Source organism: Vicugna pacos, chromosome 34 (genome assembly GCF_048564905.1).
Source record: "Vicugna pacos chromosome 34, VicPac4, whole genome shotgun sequence".
Lineage (NCBI taxonomy): Eukaryota > Metazoa > Chordata > Mammalia > Artiodactyla > Camelidae > Vicugna > Vicugna pacos.
The window spans coordinates 21,333,658-21,353,379 of NC_133020.1; the positions used below are offsets into that span (position 1 = coordinate 21,333,658).

General features: G+C 58.1%; 1 protein-coding gene and 1 pseudogene across 3 annotated transcripts in view; one reads left to right on the forward strand and one right to left on the reverse strand.

The window, feature by feature from the left end:
- Positions 1 to 19,722, forward strand: part of WNT5B (Wnt family member 5B) — an 80,859-nt gene that overhangs the window by 50,462 nt on the left and 10,675 nt on the right. For 2 of the 3 annotated variants that reach the window (XM_072954498.1, XM_006210810.4), the window contains exons 2-3: positions 15,398 to 15,545; positions 16,553 to 16,800. In XM_072954498.1, coding sequence (XP_072810599.1) covers positions 15,466 to 15,545; positions 16,553 to 16,800 — 328 coding nt within the window. In that variant the 5' untranslated portion in view covers positions 15,398 to 15,465. Of the gene's footprint in view, positions 1 to 13,762; positions 13,866 to 15,397; positions 15,546 to 16,552; positions 16,801 to 19,722 lie in introns of those variants that run through there. The other variant, XM_072954497.1, reaches the window with a different exon arrangement.
- Positions 2,822 to 2,946, reverse strand: LOC116276978 (U6 spliceosomal RNA; annotated as a pseudogene).

The window sequence follows — 19,722 nt, forward strand, 5'->3', positions numbered from 1 at the left end:
CTCCTGGGCATATATCCAGAGAAAACTCCAGTTTGAAAAGATACATGCACCCCAATTTTCATAACAACACTATTTACAATAGCCAAAACATAGCAACCTAAATGTTTGTCATCAGATGAAAGGATAAAAAAGATGTAGTGTATATATACACAGTGGAATACTACTCTGTCATAAAAAAGAATGAGATCATGCCATTTGCAGCAACATGGATGGACCTGAAAATTGTCATTCTAAGTGAAATAAGCCAGACAAAGATGAATACCATATGATATCACTTATATTTGGAATCTTAAAAAATGACACAAATGAACTTATTTACAAAACAGAAACAGACTCACTGACATAGAAAACAAACTTATGGTTCCAATGGGGGAAAAGATGGGAGAATAAATTAGGAGTTTGGGATTTGCAGATACACCCTACTGTATATAAAATAGATAAACAACAAGGTCCTGCTGTACAGCACAGGGCAATACATTCTTGTAATAACCTATAGTGGGAAAGAATCTGAGAAAGAATATGTGTGTGTGTGTGTGTGTGTGTGTGTGTGTATAACTGAATCACTATGCTGCACATCAGAGACTAACACAATATTGTAAATCGACTATACTTCAATTAAAAACAAATAACAAAAAAGACATGGAGCTTCTGCTTCCTTAGGCTACAGCTAAGATCTGACCATCATAATTTTCACTATAAACTTAGCATTTATTAAAAACACTTTTAAGGTGACATAAACCAATAGAAAGCTATGACACAATATAAATTAATATGTAACTAATGCTTTTCTGTGTTACATAGTGTAACACAGGAAGTGCATAAGATTTGAGCACTTCTTAATCCTTCACCAGCATAAAGAATCCCATGGTTGAAGGGCAGAAGGACACATTAGGGGTGTGGGGTTAACAGATACAAACTGCTACAAAATGGATGAGCACGAGAGGATACTTTATAGCACGGGGAATTACAGCCATTGTCTGTAATAGCCTGTGATAGAGTATAATCTGCAGAAATACTCAACCACTATGCTGTACACCTGAAACTAAGACAATGTTGTAGATCAACTATAATTTTTAAAAAATTGCCTTTTTTAGCATCAGGACATCTTAAAATTATCCAGGGCTCTGGAAGAGCTGGTTATTCAATTTTGATACATGGATCGTGTTCCAATGTTTGTTTCTTTGCTGTTTTGTCTTTCTTTAAAAAAAAATCGTGTTTTCTTTAAATTCTGATCATTCAAATTCTAAGACAAAGCTGGAAAAGGGAGCGTTGAAGACCTGAAAATAACATTGTTCACCATTGCTGTTCTACCAGGAAAAAAATAGTCCCCCCCCCAAAAAAGTGTAAAAGGTTGCAGCCTGAGTGTTTTCTTAAACATTTCTTAGATGTTGGGGATCCTGAAAGACTGGGCAAGCAGAATGTTCTGTCCTGAGTGACCGTCTCCTGGTCCTGTTCAGAACGTCTCCTAGTTCCTTCTCTAGGGGACCACCCCACCCCCACCCAACCCCTCCGCTAACTGGGCAAACTATCTCTCAACATCAAAATAACACCAACTAAAGCAACAAAACAGCTTCTAGAAAGGCCTGTTAGAGGCCCAGCCGGGCTCTGCTCTGCCACCTTCTGCAGCCTGTCAGCCTGGTCTGCTTTGAGGTTCATGGACCCGGATCCGGGGGTGGATTCGTGGATGTACACAAGTGTAAAATTCCTCAAGCTGTGTACTTAAGTCTTGCATGTGTTACTCTGTGTATATTTTGTTTCCTTCTTTTTTAAGGTGTTTAAGTCAGAGGGGGCTTAACAGGTCAAGGGGACTTTACTTCCGTGAGTAGATTATCCCAAATCCTGTTTGTTCAACTGACTAACCAAACAGGTGGGGGTCCTGCCGCAGCCCTGCCCGGCATTGCGGGGGCCCCGGCCCGGGCGCCCCCTCACCTGGGCCGGCCTCGCCCTCCCTGCGCCTGGCTGGTCCGCGGGGCTCCCTGAGCCGGGGCGGGACCCTCTGGTTCCGCGTCACCTGCGGGCATCTGCTCGCCCGCGCCCTGTGGCCCCTGGTGCAGCGTATGCAGTTGGCACTGGATAAATGCTGACTTTCAGTCTGATTTTCCTTTGGTTACTATGCATTGGAGGAGAGAGAGGGAGAAGGAGGCTGTCTTTTAAAGACGAGACCGGTGGGTCTGTGTGTCGGGAGCAGCCGGGACGGGCAGGACGCCAGACGTCCCGCTGCTGCCTCTGCGCAGCGCTCCACACCTCTCCCCGCTGAGCCGGGCAGGCCCTCGCGCTCGCTGGGCTCTGCTGTGCGGTTTTCCGTGGACTTTTTGGTCACTGATGTCGGCTTCTAAGGGTGTGTGTGTGGTTTCTCTCGACATGAACACGAGCGCCTTTTCCCGCTGAGATTTCCCGAGGGGTCCGGTCACTTTCAGCTGGAAGTCGCCATGGGGATGCACTGCCATTTTCACTCGTTTCAGCCACGGGTGAGAAGCACAGGCCTCTCCGTGGGGCGGCGGGGGCAGCCTCTCCTGTGCCGCCAGGAGGGCATGGACGCCCAGGCAGGGCTCCCAGCCACCACCTACATCCGCTGGTGGCGCATCAGAGCATCGGATCGCGCCGTCTTGCCTGTTACTGCCGCCCCAGGTGGTGGCGTCCCCAGGCTGGGGCCCTGTGCAGAGGATCAGGTACACTCCTCCTTGTTCTCGCTCCTGCTAATGTGTCCTTGATTTGAACCCGGGGGCACTGGCTACTCGGCATTTTTTGCAGAGGGTCCTCATTAGAATTTCCCTCTGTCAGTTTTTAAAATCTACTTTTTTGTTGAAGTATAACGAGCACATAAAAGAGAGGCCTTATCGTGAATTTGCGTGTCATCCTTGCACAGAGGCCGTGCTGGTCTCCAAGACACGTGCAGAAGACGCAGACCTTCTCTGCATCCTTCCAGTTTTACGGCTGGAAAAGCTGCAGGAGTGCTTAGATCTGTTACTGTAAACTAAGGTTCTGACTGCTTTGGAAACCCACAGTGTTGTTCTGCTTTGCTGATGGAACCCAGATGGCAGCAGAGAGTGGCTTTTCTCCCACCATCTGAACCACTGCACGTGCAGACATCACCTGGATGCAGAGGGTGACGTCGGGGCGAGGCTGTGAGCGTGGGGCAGGGTTGGCTCTGGGGAGACCGCAGAGCCAAAAAAACGCCTCCTGATCTACACCTCCACCCTCTGTGTGATGGCAGCGCACATCGAGTTACAGGGTTACAGGCTGTCTTCGGCCAAAACACGTCTTTGAGCTAGCATTAGCCGGGCAGAGCCAGGGTCTCCCCGGCCCGTCTGCCCCCCACGTCATCACAGGCAGTGTCTGTTTAGGGCTCCTCCGTAGAATCTTTGCTCCTGGACAAGTCGGAAGGGGCTCTCCGGATCCTGGGTGGAATTTGTAACCCTTTTGACACTGGGTGGGGCTGTCTCAGGAAGAGAGAAGACATGGAGCCCACGATGCTCTGCTTCCACTGGTTCAGCACATAATGGGAGGCAGGTGTGCTCTGGGAGGCCCAGCGCGAACCTACATTGCCACACATTGCCGGCGGGGGAGCTGGTGACCGCCCTGGACAAGATCCTCTGGCCGCTGGCTGGAAGGCTCGGGCACTGATACCCCCGCTCCCCACTTCAGTCCTGCCTCAAGTGCTCTACTCTTGAAACGAAATGACCTGTGAACGAGGAAGCACAAATGGCTGATAGCCATCCGAAAGTCACACCCTTGCTGATAACCAAAGAAACGGGGTGCAAAATGAGATAGTATTTCCTACCCATCACAAAGGAAGGTTTTTGTTTAAGGGTACTGTCCTAACATCTTAACTCACTTTGTTTTTCAAAACCAAAACTCCCTCAGTGTTCCATCAGGCTTTCCCTTCATGAAAGGGTGGACATTTTTTAAACAATTTCTTTGGACAGCATACTAAATTGCCCAATGGACTTAATGAGCCAAGTTAACCGGATTGGTTGACGGGTCAGCGGCTGCCAGGGGTGTCAGGGCTGGAGGGGCGTTAGGGCTCATGTGGGTCAAGGCTTCATCCTCGCCGGGGGGAGTCGGGGTACGGGGCAGGTGCACTGCTTGTCTGGGTCACACAGCCACCAAGGGCTGGACCTGCCCTAGCAAAACGCGATTGCTGTTCATTCGGTCTTGTGGCCGGTGAATGGCTTAAGACAGGATTCAGCCTTTTTTTCTTTTTAAAACCCTCTGTGGTGATGTGCTTCACTGTCTCCCCAGACAGAAAAAATGTCGTCGACCTCACAGAGCTGAAATCAGGCGGCGTCTCCCCGCTTGCTGTCTGTCCTTGTGTGGCTGGACGCCTCTCTGAATTTTTTTGTCTTAATTCTTATGTTTTTATTGAAGTGTAGTCGACTTACGGTGTTGGTTTCAGGTGCACTGCAACGCCTCTCTGCCATCTTAATGACGGTTGCCGTCCATCCACAGTCGCAGTCCCTTCCATAGACTTGGAAACCACGTGAGCAAGTACAAACACACATAGGGTGTTTATCGTCCAAAAGGGGATTTTTTCAAGTGCGTGGATGAGTCTGTTACTAAGCAGCATAGGGCTGGAAGAGTTTGTGTTCGCTAAGTTAACAACAGCTCCTGTAACGGACAAACGCCAGGTGTAAGCTGGCTCTAAAGCCATGGGTGCATTACTAACCCACGTGGACACCAAGGTGCGTGTTCCCTGTTGGCGGGCGACTCCCCAGCTGGCAACACGGGGACCGTGGGGTCGTTGTCTCCTGACTCTGGCTTTAGTCCTCACTTGAAAGCCACCGTGCTTGCCAGAAAGAGCACGGAGGACTGCTTGTCGGAGGTCCCGTGAAGGGCCAGGCCTGGAAGTTGCCTGGACCCAGTCGCGTGACCATCTGATGGCATCCCAGAGCCGCAGAGGCTGGAAAACGTAATCGGGCCGTGGGACCAGCACGTCAGCTCTGCCGCCAGCAGCTCTGAGGGCGCGGGGGTGGGTGTCACGGGCGACGGCCCATCTCAGCAAGTACAGAGATGCCCAGGAATGCGGGAGTTGTTCATAGCTGTTTCCACTCTGAACTGTAACTTCTGTTAATCGTAGTGAAGGCGTTTCTGCTGACTCATCCCACGTGCACACGCCTTCGCGCTCAGTGGCTTCTTCAGTCAAGTGGCGATTCTTTCGAATTGATGCTGTGTTTGCGAGGGAACCAGATCCCCCGGATCAAACCTGTGCCAACCACCCAGTGTCGCCTCGGGGACGAGCGTAAAGGTGGTGAGCTCTCCCCAGAGCCGCACGCGGACGCGCTGCCATCGGAATTCTTTATCCAGTTTGGCCGTGACCGAGGCCGGTGGTTGGGAGGCCCATGCTGATGGTTGGTGCCGCCCCGGACATTTGTCACCCTTGTGGCCAACGACGCAGGGACCCCGCCTCCCTCCGTCCTCCCGCTCAGGCTGACACACCCTCTTATCTGGTCTCCTTATCCTGTCTCTGCCGGGTCCGCCTGCCACCAGCAGCCCGGCTCCCAGCCTCCAGCCCTCCCTCCCTCACCCACCCGTGGTACTACCTGCAGACGGTGGCCAGGTTTCCGAGTCCCATCTGACGCTGCTTCTCTCCTGGCCGAGCGCCTCGGGTGTCCTGCAGACGCAGAAGGAGGCCCCAGTGCTGGGGCAGGGGGGCCCAGGCTCTTCCGTGGGGGGGGGGGGGCAGGAGGAAGCGCCTGCCTCACCAGGAATGAATGACTTCTGTTTTCCTTTGAATTTTGGCGCCCTCCCTGCCTCTCTCTGTTGGCAGCAGTTGGATTTTGGACATGAAACTGTTGTAACGGTGTTCTTGTCATTCTCCAGCTCTGTTAGGGGTTTTCAGGCCTCTCTGCGCCTCTGCCCAGCGGGAGGGCCTCACCCTCCCGTCTCCACCTGCGGGAGTCCCGCCCGTCCTCTGAGGGACAAGTTCAGGTACCGCCTCCATTGTGAAGCACCCCGTCCTTAGGAAGGAATCTGTCTTTCTTGGGACGAATGACTGGGTGCAGTTACTAGGATAAGAGCCAGAGAGCCGTTGCTGCCTCCTTCCTAACGCGGCGCTCTGCTAGCCGCTGCGATCTGGCCGAGTCTGCCCGCCCCGCAGGAGCACGCACGTGTCTCCCGCTCGGCTTTGGGTCGGGGCTGAGCGTGCTCAGTAAGGCGCACTGGTCTGCGCTGGCGTCACACGAAGATCTCCATCTGAATTACTTTCTGGCGTCTTCACTGGGAAGGAGCTTTTTCTGCAGTGAGTAGCAGATACAGAATAGCCAGTCACTGAGTTCTGACGAAGGGCCATTACTCCCGATGCCCCTACGGTGATCACCTGGAAGGCTGAGAAGCAGAGGCTGCGCTGGAGCAGGAAGCTGAGGGTGCTGACCCCAGGCTGGGTGCTGCGGCCGCTGTCCTCGCCGAGGCGCCCGTGGCCTCTTGCGTGCCAGCCCTGTTACAGCCCTTACTACACTGGACACAACTCACAGGTTTCACGTGGTGCGTGTGGCTTTGCTGATGGTGGCGATGCTTTGTTTTCTTGCCTGCTTTCCTCTCCAGACCAGCTCTGTCCGTAAACTCCCGGTGATGATGGAGATGTTTTGTGACCTGTCCCCGACAGGGGCCCCGAGCCACGTGTGGGTACCGAGCGCCTGGCGCGTGTCTGCCGCTGCTGAGACAGGAGCGTTTAAAGTCAAGTCCTTCTAACCTTAACTAGCGACAAGTGACTGGCAGCTACCGTGGCGGACAGGGCAGCGGTGCTGAGCTCCTGGGACAGTGACAGCTTCCGTGTTCATTGTCCCTTCCTGCGCGCTGCTGGGCGCACAGTGGGCCCACAATAGGCATCTGTCATGTGGTGAATGCTTAACATTTCCCCAGGTGGCTGGAGAGTGCTGGGAGCTGGCTGGGCGTCTGTGTGTCGCCTCACTCTGCAGCCCCGACGATGCCGCGTGGACCACACGGCCCGGCCTCTGTCCCTGCGACCTTCACTGGGTAGCAGGCAGCAGGGGAGCAACTCAGCAGGAGGGCTGGGAGCCCCGAGGAAGAGGCCTGGTGGAGCCAAAAAGAAACGAAAGGACCTCCGCAGTGAACTGGGAGCCCCTCCACCTGCCTGGGCTCGGATTTGGTGATCCACCTTTTTTCCGGAGGTGGCCGCAAAGGTCGTTGAACCCCCCAGATCAGAACCTGCGGGACCCAGAAACCTGACCTGGAGGCCCTAGTTCTGGGAAAGGAAACTTTGTGGGTGTCGGGCCAGCGAGGGGAGGAGAGGCTGCCTGGCTGTGAATGTCTCCCTGTGAGGAAGGAGGTGGGGGCTCCTGCCAGGGGTGAGCGCTCTCTGCCCCTGGTTTTCATTAGAAAGCTGCTCGGGGCCTCGTCCCCGCAGGGTCCCCTTCGGCCAGCCCACCCTCGGCGTGTCCCCCGCGCCTGGCACTCCCCGTCAAGCCCGGTGGATCCACGCTGTTTCTTCCGTGATGTCCTTCTCACTGCGATAGGCACCTCCCACTTGTTCATAAAAATGAAATCACTATCCTGTTTTTCTGAATGGAAATTGCCAATTTGGGGAGCAGAAGGTTGGCAGCTTCAGTCAGACTCCAAGAGAGCAGGAAGACTAGAGGCAGGGGGTGGGGAGGGTGTAGCTCAGGGGTAGAGTGTATGCTTAGCACGCACGAGGTCCTGGGTTCGATCCCCAGTACCTCCATTAACAAAAAAAAGGGGAAAAAAAGAAAGACTAGAGTAATGTGAGGCAATAATTTATGCAAAATCTCTCTTTCTGGGATGGAATGACAGAATTTTTTAGAAAAAGAAGGACCAGTATGTGTAACTGCTTTCAGAAGACCCCGTATGTGCAAATCCAGACTTGTAAAGGGCTCAGAGTGATTATTCATATGCTGAAATGACTGCTATGTGTAACAGACACATAATATAAATATGATCTATAAGATTTCTTTAAATAACGGAGGGGCACACTTAGAAGGCTTTGCAAACCTGACAAGCTAAACAGATGTGTGAGGCAGCCAGCAGAGATGCGATAGAGACCAGTGGGGAGTGTGGAAAATTCGAGTCCCCGTGTACCCCCTCCCCCACCACAAGGGAAGCGTCTTCCAAAAATGTAAAAATATCATGTGAGCCAGAGAGATTTGGTTACCTGCCAGTTGGTGATTCCTGCTTTTTCAAATAGTAAATTTTCCCAGGTCCTTTTAAAATACGCTTCATTTTGCAAAAAGAGGAGCACCTTTACTCGGCAGCATGAGACAAACACTTCAACTCTAACTGGTTCGTGGCCTGGACGGGGGCCTGCCCGAGAGGGGGGTCTGGAACTCCATTTACCTGCGTCCTCCACTCTGTCCAGACCAAGGACTTTGCAGAAGTGGGTGGCATTTGCCCAGGTCAGTGGCTTTACCCAGAGTCACAGACCCAGTGAGAATGAGGACGTGGAGGAAGCAGGGAGCGTCTGACAGCTCCCCAGCTCCCTTGAGAAGAAAGCTGGGCACCTTCAGAGCATCTTCTTAACTGCTTCTGACGTCTCAGGGTTCCAGAGAAGGAAAACTTCCTCGTTCTTACCTTCCAGTGGACGTTTGCTTGGGGAGAAAACTCTGCTCTCCCAAGTGAGATGCGGAGTCCGCGGGGGTCTGCCCCTCCGGGAGCCACGCGGGGGCTGGGGAGTCGCATTTCTCTGAAGTGTCGAGGGGCGGGCTTTGGCCGGGTGGCCTGAGGATCTGTCCCCGTGTGCAGCTGCCCTGCGCCTCGTTGAGGGCGGTCTTGTTCTGTGCTTCCCAAATGGTGGCAAGTTTGTCACCGTGATAAACTTATCACTGTGAATGACAGACGCGTGTCTGGGGAAGGGCAATTTGGCATTTCTCTAAAAGCCAGGATTAAGGTCTCATCACTCCTACCCGCCCTCTACCCACCTCGTCTCATCCCCAAGGCGTGATTTCCCCTGTAGGCCGGAGACACAATGGGAAAGGACACGGGGTGTCTGGGAGGCAAGACTTCCCAAGGGCTATAAAAAGCGATGTGATGGAACTGGGGATCCCCTTACAAAAAAAATACATTTATAGAAGCTGCAGCAGTTCAGCTGGGAAGGAAAACGGCACCTGGGGCGTCTGTCAGAGGCTGTGGAGCTTTCTGACGAAGCCTTGGCTACATCCGAGCACGGATCTGTGGTCTCCCCTTAAAAAATATTTTAAAGAGGAAAATACCTATGAAAAGAAATCTGTGCCGGAGAAGCAGGACTAAATAGTAATTATTGAGACAGAAGGAGGTTTTACCGGGTCCCGGCTTCCCGGCGTGAGCGGGGAAGGGACGAACGGCTGCCCGGCTCCCTGCGCTTCCCGCGTGGCTGGGCCAGGCCTCACGCGCGAGCACGGGGCCCGCGTGGCTGGCGCAGAAGCCCTGACCCCACCCGCCCGCGGACAGGCGTCCCACGTGGCTGTCTCTGCACCTGAGATCTCCAGCATTCGTTTTGCGCAGAGATCTCTCTCTGAGTGTGAGGACCCCTTTATAAGCAAAAAACGAGAAACGAGAAGAGCATGCCGCGTGCCCCCGAGAGGACAGCTGTATTTCCGTGGAGATGGTATACCGAGGCCCCACAGCCGCTGGGCGTTCTTCCCACTTAGCAATGGCTCTTGTTGTGTGACGTCACCTGTGCAGAGACGCCCGCGGCCACAGCTTCCACGTCGCCGTGAAGTGCCCTGCCAAGTGCGCCGCGCTGCCCAGGCGGGTCGGGCCTCGCCGGCACCCGGGAGCCCGTGTGCCCCTCCCTCCCTGCGAGGGAAGCTCCTGTCCTGACGCTTGTAGCAGCCACTTCCTCCGGGGTACGCCCTGCTGTGCGGGTGCCTGAACACGGCCGTGTCACCGGGAACGGAGTCGCGGTTTCCGCGCTCCTGCGTGACTTGCCGCGCCCCTGCGCCCCGCCTGGAAGCTGCGCGGACGCTGTTGCCCGTGACCGCGGTCCGTCCGTCCTCGTCATTGCCTGACACCGCGCGGCGCTAGCACGTTGCAACGAGTTGGTCCAGACGTGGTTGACGGGACACGTGTGACCTCCAGTCTGAGGCTGTCACGTTCCTGACGCGTCCCCGTGCACACGTGGGCGGATTCCTCCAGGAGATTGCTGCGCGGCCAGGAACACTTAAAAAAATGTAACAGGTTTATTGAGCTATAATTCACCTACCATGTACGTCGCCCATTCAAAGCGTGTAATTCAGTGGTTTTAATGTATTCCTAGGGTTAGGCACCGTCGCCACAACCGTCAGTAACACGTTGAAGTGACTCTTAGGTTATTAATTACAAGGGCCTACATGCTCACGGACCGTCGGCGTGAGGGCCGGATTTATCCATCTGAGACGGTGCCTGTCTTCACGTGCTGAGGTCCTGTGGCGCCCGGGGGCCTTTAGCCCTCAGGTGCGGAGCCGCCTGTGTTAGGCCTTGCATGTGGAAATCTGCCATTAAAGACAGACAGACAGACACGTAGAGGTGTTACTTGAAGAACTTCGGGCTTTAACCCACTGCCCGTTACTCCGGGTGGGTCTGTGACCGTGGCGCTCACATTTTCACGGGCATCAGGGGCCCCCGGAGGGCCTACTAGAACAGGCTGCGAGGCCGCACCCTCAGGGCCCCAGAGTCGGTGGGCCTGGGCGGGGCCTGATGACCACGTGCCTGGTGGGTTTCTAGATGACTCCAGCACTGTTGGCAGGGGGACCGTACTTGAGAAGCCTGTAGCTGCTGTTACCTTGGAAACTGAGCAGCTGTGTGAGGAAGGGGCTCACTGCATCCCCTAACAGATGAGATGGGGTGTGAGCCCCAGTTTGTTGGTGGGAAAGGGGGCGGTTAGCGGGTTCTTTTAGTAGCTCAGAGCCTGGCGGTGACAATGGGGGGAGAGTGAGGGGTAAGTATAAGACATATCATGGAGCCATGACCCAGAGGCCTTGACAGTTGATTTGACACAAAGGGTAAAGGTGAGAAGGAGTCAAAAGGACATGGGGATTTCAGGCCCGGAGTCCGGAGGGACCTGGAGGACAGCGAGCAGGCGGGACTGCAAGAAAGGGCTTAGCCGACCAGCATCTTAGCGCCTGTGCTTCTCGGCTCTCCAGGAAGATTTACTCAACCATCATTTCATGGTCCAGAGGTGACTGGTCCCCAAGAAGCTAGAAGCGTTTGGTCATGCGGCTTTCCCTGGACCACGGGTGCTGGATGCCCAGCAGGGGCTCAGGATCAGACTTCAGAAGGACCCGTAAACTTAACGAACAAGAATGGCTCTGAGAACGTTGGAAATTACCGAAGTCCTCCTTTATTCCAGTATCTCTCCGACTCTTCCGAAAGCACCTGAGGTTTTCTCTCTGACCAAACCACACCCTCAGGTGTTCTTCCCGCTCTGCCCCTCCCGTCTCTCCAGCCCTCCATCCTGATGTGGCCGGTCCCTCGGACAGCTCCGTCCTGCCTTTCGGGGAGCTTTCTCACGTGCCCGCGCTGGCCCCGGGCACCTCCATCAGCAACACCTTACGTGAGCAGCTGAGGAGCGTGCCAGATCATCCCGTGTCACGTGACTGCGGTGGCAGGACCACGCAGGAAGCTGGAAAGAGGGTGATGGGGGCCTCCTTTGGAGAGCGTGGTCAGCGAAGGCTTCTTTGTAGGTGCGCCCTCAAGGACGAAGGGGCCTGCCCTGCGCAGGGAGAGGCGCGGCCCATCCAGAAGGCAGCCAGGCCCAAAGTGGGGCACGTCTGTGCCTTCGGGACACTCTGGGTCTCCTGGAGAAGCCAGAAGCTGCTCGGTTCCAAGGCAGCGCGTGTGGCGGTGCAGACCCGATGCCTGTCCTCTAAGTGCTGTAACGCCGCATCAGAGAAGGAGCCTCCTGGCGTCGGATTAGTCAAAAACGGCTTTTTGGAGGACGTGGACCTTGAGTGTGGACTTGAGAGGAGCCTGGGGTTGGGTCACTGGACAGGAGAGCGCGTCCCCGGAAGAGGATCAGAGTGTGGTCTTGCGGGGGAGGCAGGCCTTGCTGTGGGAGCAGGAGGAGATTGGAAGAGCGACCCCGTGGTGGGAGATTCGGGAAGGGAATGGGCGGCAGGAAGAGGCCAGGGTGGGTGTTGTGGGGGCTCGGGGGCTGGGAAGCTCTGGGAGTTCTCAAACGGGGGATATTCTGGCGTGTGGTCAGCGCCGTGGGAAGACCGGTGCTGGGGCCCCACGGGCTAGACCACAGGGGGGCTCACTGGGAAGTGGGCAAGGAGGAAGGGACTGGACCGCATCGCAGGAGATGCCGACAGGTGCTCTGAGCTCCAGGACAAGCCTTCTCCACGGAGGACACGGAGTGGCCCAGGGGAGGGAGGGCTCGGGACTGCGGCTCTGGTACCCCTCCCCCCACCCCCACCCACAGAAATCCTCGCGCCAAGGGCGGCACGTGGACAGCGCCTAGGAGTTCACACGGGGACACGGCCCCTCCCGAGTGGCTGCGGCCGTCGGCTTCGCTGTGGCAGCATCGCTAACGTACGGCAGACGGTCTCTGGACCACACGCCGCGGCTGCTCCTCGGGGCACAGAGGAAGAAGTCTCCACACAGCCTGTGCTTGCAGGGAGGGTTCTAGGTGCGGGGAGGGTTCTAGGTGTGGGGCTGCCTGTCTGGGGCCGGGGGCAGGTGTGGGAGGTGACACCACTTCCTGGGGGCTCGACTCTGGCAAGGCCAGTCCTGAGCGCCCAGGGCTGGTTCTGCGGGCGGCCAGCGAGCTTGACGAGCGCTTGTGCCGTGGGTCGGGGTTTCCACGGCATCACTGCTCCGGGTGAGGACGGCACATGCGACTTCAGGGACAGAGCTGCTGGGGTGGCTGCACTCGCCCGAGTGCCTCTTCTGGTCTCCTCACTGCATCTCTTAAGGGAATGAAACTTGGTGGCTGAGTCCAGCCAGGAGAAGTCCCACTTCCAAATGTGCGGCCCTTTGGTTGTGACGGCACAGTGCTCTCAGTGAGGACCCCGGGTGTGCACGGGGGTCCGATGAGCAGCAGGGCCACGCTCTGGTGGCCCTGCTACCTCCCCATCCTGCCCAGTGGTCTGGGGAGACGCTCCTCCAGGGGCCCTAAGTAAGGTGAGCATCACCCTCACCCTTGACCCTACTTGGGTTTCCCCGCAGTTCACTGGACCTGACCTGCTTTGTGCTTACTTGTCCCTCGCTGGTGCTGCGAGCCCTGAGTGGCACACACCGGCCCCCAGTGCACATCTGATGAATGACTGCTTTGAATAAATGAATGAATGCATGCATACATGAGGCAGTAGGGCAGAGCTCTGGCCCTCTGGAGGGGTCCTGACTGACAAAGTCGCACGCCCCCCTCGGCCAAGGAGAGACCTGGACCCCTCCTGCCATGTTCTGCGCTCATTAGGTCAAACCCTCAGCTGACCCAGCTTCCCTCTTCCCCAGCCGTTCAGCCCAGGCCCATGAGACCAGCTGCTGACGCTTCCCTTCCCCTCCAGCCCTGCCCAGGAAAGCAGAGGGAGCAAGGGAGGCTGAGGGCTGCCCGCTTGCTCGGTGCTGGGACGGCTGGGGCTGGGGGGTTGCATCTGGGGAGAGAGTGTCTCCCGAGGGTTGTGTTTTGGGGGGAAAACGTTCACCTTAGGGGGCCGTACATCTGGGAGGCAGAGAAAGACCCCACCGCACAGGCCTGGGTCTTTTTCTTCTTTTCTTAGTTTTTGAACGACGTCTTTTGAATGAGCTGAGTTTGCTGGAAAGCACCCGGCGGTGGGGACATCTGCCGGGGAGACGCCCGCCTCCGCTCATGTTTACGAGGGCCGGATTAGCGGCTCTGGGCAGGTTTGGCCTCAGCTCTGTCAGCCCATCCCCTGTGGTGACTCCTGTCCCCAGCGTGGCCTCGGGTGAACCTGGGATTCACAGAGCCTGATGAGACGGTGGGACACAGGCGAGAGACGCCGGGGTCGGGGGGGGGGGACTCACAGGGATCAGAAGCGTCACCCCTGGGAGAGAGAACTCGGTCCGCTGGCGGGAGACACTAGGACCCACTTGGCGGGAGGGGGGGTGCGGGAGGCCGGGTGGTGGGGGCCGGCCTGTTGGGGAGCGAGTGTGGGAGGGAGAAGACCAAGGGAGGAGGGTGGCTCGGCCCCTTCGGTCCCCAAGAAGGGCTGGTCGTGGAGTTGAGGATGTTTGGACAAGGAAAGTCTTTGAAGCTTTTCTCGTGTCCTCCCGGCTCTGGCCCTGGCCCCCTCCCCTCCATAAAGCCATTAGCTTCTGGTGCCAGCCCTATCTCTGCCCCATCTCTGGTCCCAGTCGGTGCATTCACAGACCTCCTGCCCCGAGGGACGGGGAGGATTTATGGGGGTGGGGGCCTCCTTAGAGGAGAAGAGGTCTGTTGGGAGAGCAGGGTGTGGGAGCTGTTGTCGGCGGCGAGGCGGCTCATTTCCGAGCGGGCTCTGCATGACAAAGGGGCAGGAGTGAGTCCCCCTTTGATCTGCCCCCTGCCGGCCCCACACACCTGCCTGCTAGTGCCCCCGCCCCCACCGAGACCTCCCTTCCGAAGAAAAGCCAGAGGGGGTGGGGACAACGGTGGCCCAGCTCCCCTGGCCCTGCTCGGCCACCTTCCTCCCCTGGTGGCCCCGGGACCGCGACATCTGGGCTGATGCCCCGGAGCTCTGGCCGCCCCTCCCGGAGAGCCAGGAGACCCTGCACTGCGCGGTGAGCTGGGGGCTCTTGGAGCGTGGAGCCCGTGTTCCGGGAAGGTTGGGGTGCCGAGGGGCCGCGGGAAGAAGGGGCTCTGGGGTGCGGGTCGTGCCCTGGCGGGGGGCCCAGGGGGCAGGGGGCGCGCTTCCAGGGACTCACTCCTTGAAGACCGGGCCTTCAAGGGCCCTGGGAAAGCTGTCCTGGGCACAGCCGGCCTGGTTCGAGGGTGGCGGGCCCACCGCTGCCGGGGGCCCTGGAGGGCGCAGAGAGGGCCCCGCCGGCCTAGCTCTGGGGGCGGCCTTCGCGTTTCTCAGGGGGGGGGCCTTGAGAAGGTGACCAGTCCTCGCCGTCTCCTGCTGTCACTCCTGGGGAACGTGGGCTGGGGCTGGGAGAAGGCGTCTCGCGCGAGAAGGGTGCAGATTGAGAGGGAAGCCTGTAAACCAAGCCACGTGGGCGAGGACGGTCAGACAGGTACACCCCTGAGAGGGGCGGGCGGGCCTTCTGGAAGGAGGGCGGTGTGCGTGGCAGCAGCCAGAGCATCTCCCGGAGCGCTGCCCGGGCCACACTGTGCCCGCCGAAGGACTCGTGTCCTCCCTCTTCTGGTCCCTCAGCTCCCTGTTCCTTTTGGCAGTGGGTCTGAGCAGGGGCCCCAGGTTGGGGCGAGGAAGGGAGGGAGGAGGGGAGGTTGGAGACAGGCTGGCCTTCCCGGGGAGCCGGCTCTCCCGGTGCCCCCACCCTGACTCTCCCTTGTGTCTGTCCTCTCCAGGGAGCCCCGTCTCGGAAGCCGTCAGTCCCGGGGTCTCCCCCGGGCCCTGGGGAGGGCAGAGGTGGACCATGCCCAGCCTGCTGGCCCTGCTCACCGCTGCCCTGCTCGCCAGCTGGGCTCCGCTTCCGACCGAAGCTGGCTCCTGGTGGTGAGTGCGGGCCGCGCCTGCCAGGCGGGTGGGAGGGCGGAGAAGGGACGGTCCTCTACCAGCAGCCCCGGGAGGCCCGGGACAGCTCTGTTCCTCACCCAAGCCCCCCGAGTTATGCAAAGGCCCCCCGACAGGCATTTGGTCTTTTCTCTGATCCTGTCCACGGCCCCTTTCTGTGGCCCTCCCTCCGTCTCTGGGGGTTGTTAGAAATAGCTCTTCTGTTGCTGTTGGATCAATAAGGGTATTGATTTTTTGTTGTTGGCGGTGGGGGCGAGAATTCCTGGTTTACGAGCCTGAAGACCAGATGAGGGGTTTGCGGGACCATGCGTGGCTTTCCTTTGTCTTTCTGAGGCTGCCGTCATTGCCAGGCATGTGCCCCACTGCCCCCCAACCCCCGCTGGGCGTGGTCTGTGCTCTGCTCCCATTTTTTTGTTCAGATGACAAATCTGCAGCCACCTCCAGCTTCACACTTGATTCTACCTGGTGGGTGGGGGAGGCGAAGGGAGAGCCCTGACTGCCACAGTGGGGTCAGGTCAGGGGCCAGCGGGTGACGGGGAAGTGACAATTTTAGAATATGCTGTCGTGTATGTAAATGGGCCTCGGTTTTCGAGGCATCAGGGGAGCTCTCTTCAGAGGAATTTATTGCTCTCCAGTCCTGCTCTGGTCACTCCTCCTCCGGGAAGCCGCTGGTTCTCCTGCAGAGGTGTGGCTTCGCCCGCCCGCGCCCACCCCGCAGGCCCAGCCCCACTCTGGCTTCTCCTTCTGGAAGCCTCTCCCAGCTCTGAGCGCTCTCCCCTGGCTGGTCCCAGATGCTCAGTTTTGTCTCCCTGCTCCACATCTCTGGTGTCATCTGTGTTCATGCCTCAGTTTCCCTCTGAAGTCAGGGACTCTGTGTTCAGGGCCTGCATGTGGAGAGCGCCCCCGTGACCTTGCTGAGCGACCTGCTGCTGCCCACGGGCTGTGCTCATTCCTGGCCCTTCTGTGCCTTCTCTGCGTCGCCACTGTAGGTCCTTGGCCATGAACCCGGTGCAGAGACCTGAGATGTTCATCATCGGTGCCCAGCCGGTGTGCAGCCAGCTGCCGGGGCTCTCCCCTGGCCAGAGGAAGCTGTGCCAGCTGTACCAGGAGCACATGGCCTACATCGGGGAGGGGGCCAAGACGGGCATCCGGGAGTGCCAGCACCAGTTCCGGCAGCGGCGGTGGAACTGCAGCACCGTGGACAACACCTCCGTCTTCGGGAGGGTCATGCAGATAGGTAAGCCGAGCCACTATGCTCTCCTGGGCTGGGTCCCCAGCACTCCGGGGACAGGGGCAGGTGTGCAAGGAGGGGCAGCTCAAATAGCACGCTGGCCCCGGCTTCCCTGCCCGCCTGTGCTCTCTCTGGGCAGGGGACAGGGTCCGAGTCAAGTTAGGGTGGATTCGGAGGCCCACCACACCAACCACTGCCCCCCGGTCTCAGCACTGGGGCCTCCTCCTGGGCTGTGGGCAGAGAACTGAAAATCATAGCCCTGAGTGTCCCCAGATTTTTGCCTCTTCTACCTGGACCCTGAGAGAGATAGAAACTTCGGGCCAAATTGGTGGTGGTGGTGTCATTAACCCGACCCAGATCCAGTCCCAGATCCAGTCCCGGCCTTTTCATTTGAAAGCGGCGAGAGGATTCTTCCTTCGGCTACCCTGTTGCTTCCATGGAGGTGTGAGCTGGGGTCTAATTGTTTTGGGTCCTTTTGAAATGCAATCCTCCCCTCTCTGGCAAGAAATTGAGAAATCCGGGCCTATTTGACGGGGGTCTTGTCCCAGGGCCATAAAAGGGAGGTGTTAGAACCCAGCGACCCGACCCTCCCGGGCTCACGTTCTCCCAGGACAGCTCCCTCCCAAAAGGCGGCATTCTGGAGTCCCCTGGGGCTGAGCTCTGCCCGAAGAGTGGGTCCAGCAGCAGGGAGCAGGGGAGCTAGGGTTCTGCTCCCCTGGTGTGGAGGCCCCTCCCCCTCCTGCCCCACGCTGGGAAGGAAGGTCCCGGGAAGGTACACTCGGACCCGGCTTCTCTCGTCTTCCTTCAGCATCAACTCAAGGCCGGTGAAAGGAAGGCTCTCGAGTTCCTGCAACAGTGCGACTGGGCGCCTGTCCCACAACGATGGGCTTGGGGCCCCAGAGGGACTCTCAGAATTCATCAGCCCTTCCCAAATACGCGGCATCTGCCCCCCTCCCCGGGAGGAGTCCTGGTCAGCAGCTCTTCCTGCTGCGTCTTCGGGGAGGGACCTCGGGTGGCCCCGGTGTGGAGTGAGGCAGCCGCCGAGCCCTTTCCTTGGGACCGAGTGTCTGCCAGACGTCGGCCACATCCTCCTCACGTGTTATCTTGCTGTGAAGGCCAAGCAATGGGGTGAACTCTAGGGCAGGAGGGATGTCAGGAGCAGAAACACGGGGTGCAGGTTTGCATGGTGGGGTGTGCCTCCGTGCCCTGTTCTGTTAGCAGGGGAGCCCTTCGGCTTGCCTTCTGTGCACTGCCCCCTTTTGCGGCTTCTGCGCAGGCCGGTGCTGCACAGGAAGCTGTCCTTCCGCCTCCCGCTGGGCCCAGGGGCGCTGGAGTCCCATCGTAGTGGAAGACTCCTCCCCGCTTTGAGCCACCGCAGGCATCCCCCACCAGGGGGCAGCAGAGCGGCCCAGAGCGCGGTAGGCCCCTCACCTGGTGGCCCCGGAGGCGGAAGGCACGGACCTGGTGGCTGGGCCGCCGTGGAACAGAGGGCGTGATGCTGTCCTGCGGTCTCCTTGTCGGGGAAGAAGCAAGATCTCTCAGTGGCCCCGTGGCTGCTTGCTTTATTAGCCTTTCTCCTCTCCGGATTGGTTCACATACAGAGATGCCCCCATGCTGCTTATCCACTCGGAAGCCCCAGTTCCCTCCTGCTTGCTGGGAGCAGCGCGAGGTCTGCCCCTCTGTCTCCAGAGACACACGAGCTGCCACAGGAAGGCAGAGCTGCCTGCCCTGGGGGCTGAGGATGCCCCCCACCCAAGGAGGCAGACGGAGTGGCCCCGCTTCCCCCAGGACCCACTGGGGTCCAGCCCCACGGCCCTGGGACCCTCAGAGCCAGAGGGTGAGCAGTATCACGCCCAGTGCTGCGGAAACGTTTTTTTAAAAGGCAGTTCCGAGAGCGGTGACTCCGCTCGGAGGAGCAGGCTTGCTGAAGGGCAGTGGAAGGAGTCAGACGTGAGCAGCTCGGAAAGGGGGAAACAGCAGAGGCATGTTGGCTGTTCTCGAACGCTGCAGGCTGTCAAGTGGGGGGACTCGCTCTGGCAGGGGGAGCTTACAGAGAGGCGTGTTTCAGCTTACTCTAAGAAAGAACATTCTGCTGATTAGAGCCGTTTAGAAGAGATGGAGTGGGTGGCCTTGGGGATGCTGTAAAAGCAGCTCTCACCGCGGTTGGAAAGTGGGTGTGGGCCCAGCCTCAGAGGCTCCTGCCTGCCCAGGATGCCAGGTCGGGGTGTTGAGGCCCCACTGTGGGATGGCTTCTCAGGCATATCTCCCTCAAAGAGGGGCCGGGCCCTCCTCCCTAAGACCCCTTGGCCGTCGTACCCCCGTCTGACTCCCTGGACCCGACTCTGGACATGGCTCACACTGGCGCAGGCGTCAGTCCCGATGGCTCGATCCTGAGCGTGACTTCCTGCACCACCCGCTTGCTCTCGTGCTGTTCCCCCTCCACGTCCTGCCAGAAGCTGACCCCTGGTTCACGGAGAAAAGCTGACCTGCCAGTCTGTTCTGGCTGCAAACTTTGCCGTGTGGCACCTAGACAGTCAAGCAGTGGGGCCAGGTGGGAGGTCGTCCTAGACCCATCCGTGACTGCAGACCGTGGAGTGTCCACCTCGGGCCGTGCAGGCTCGGAAGAGGGGGAGGTGGGGACAGAGGTTCTGCCTGGTCTAACCGCTGAGATCAGGACTGAATCTCAGTTCCCTGCTGAGGGCCCCTCCCCTGTACTCGAGTCCATCTGAGCACTTACAGCTTTACGGGCTGTAACTCACAGGCCACACAGCTCAGCACCCTGAAGGGCCCGGCTCCGTGTGTACTCACAGGACTGCGACACCGCTCTCTCATTCTAGCACGCTTTCGCAGCCCTACAAAGAAACTGCATACCCTTCGTGGGCACTCTCCGTCTCTCCCCCCTCCTCCTGAGCCCGAGGCAACCACTCA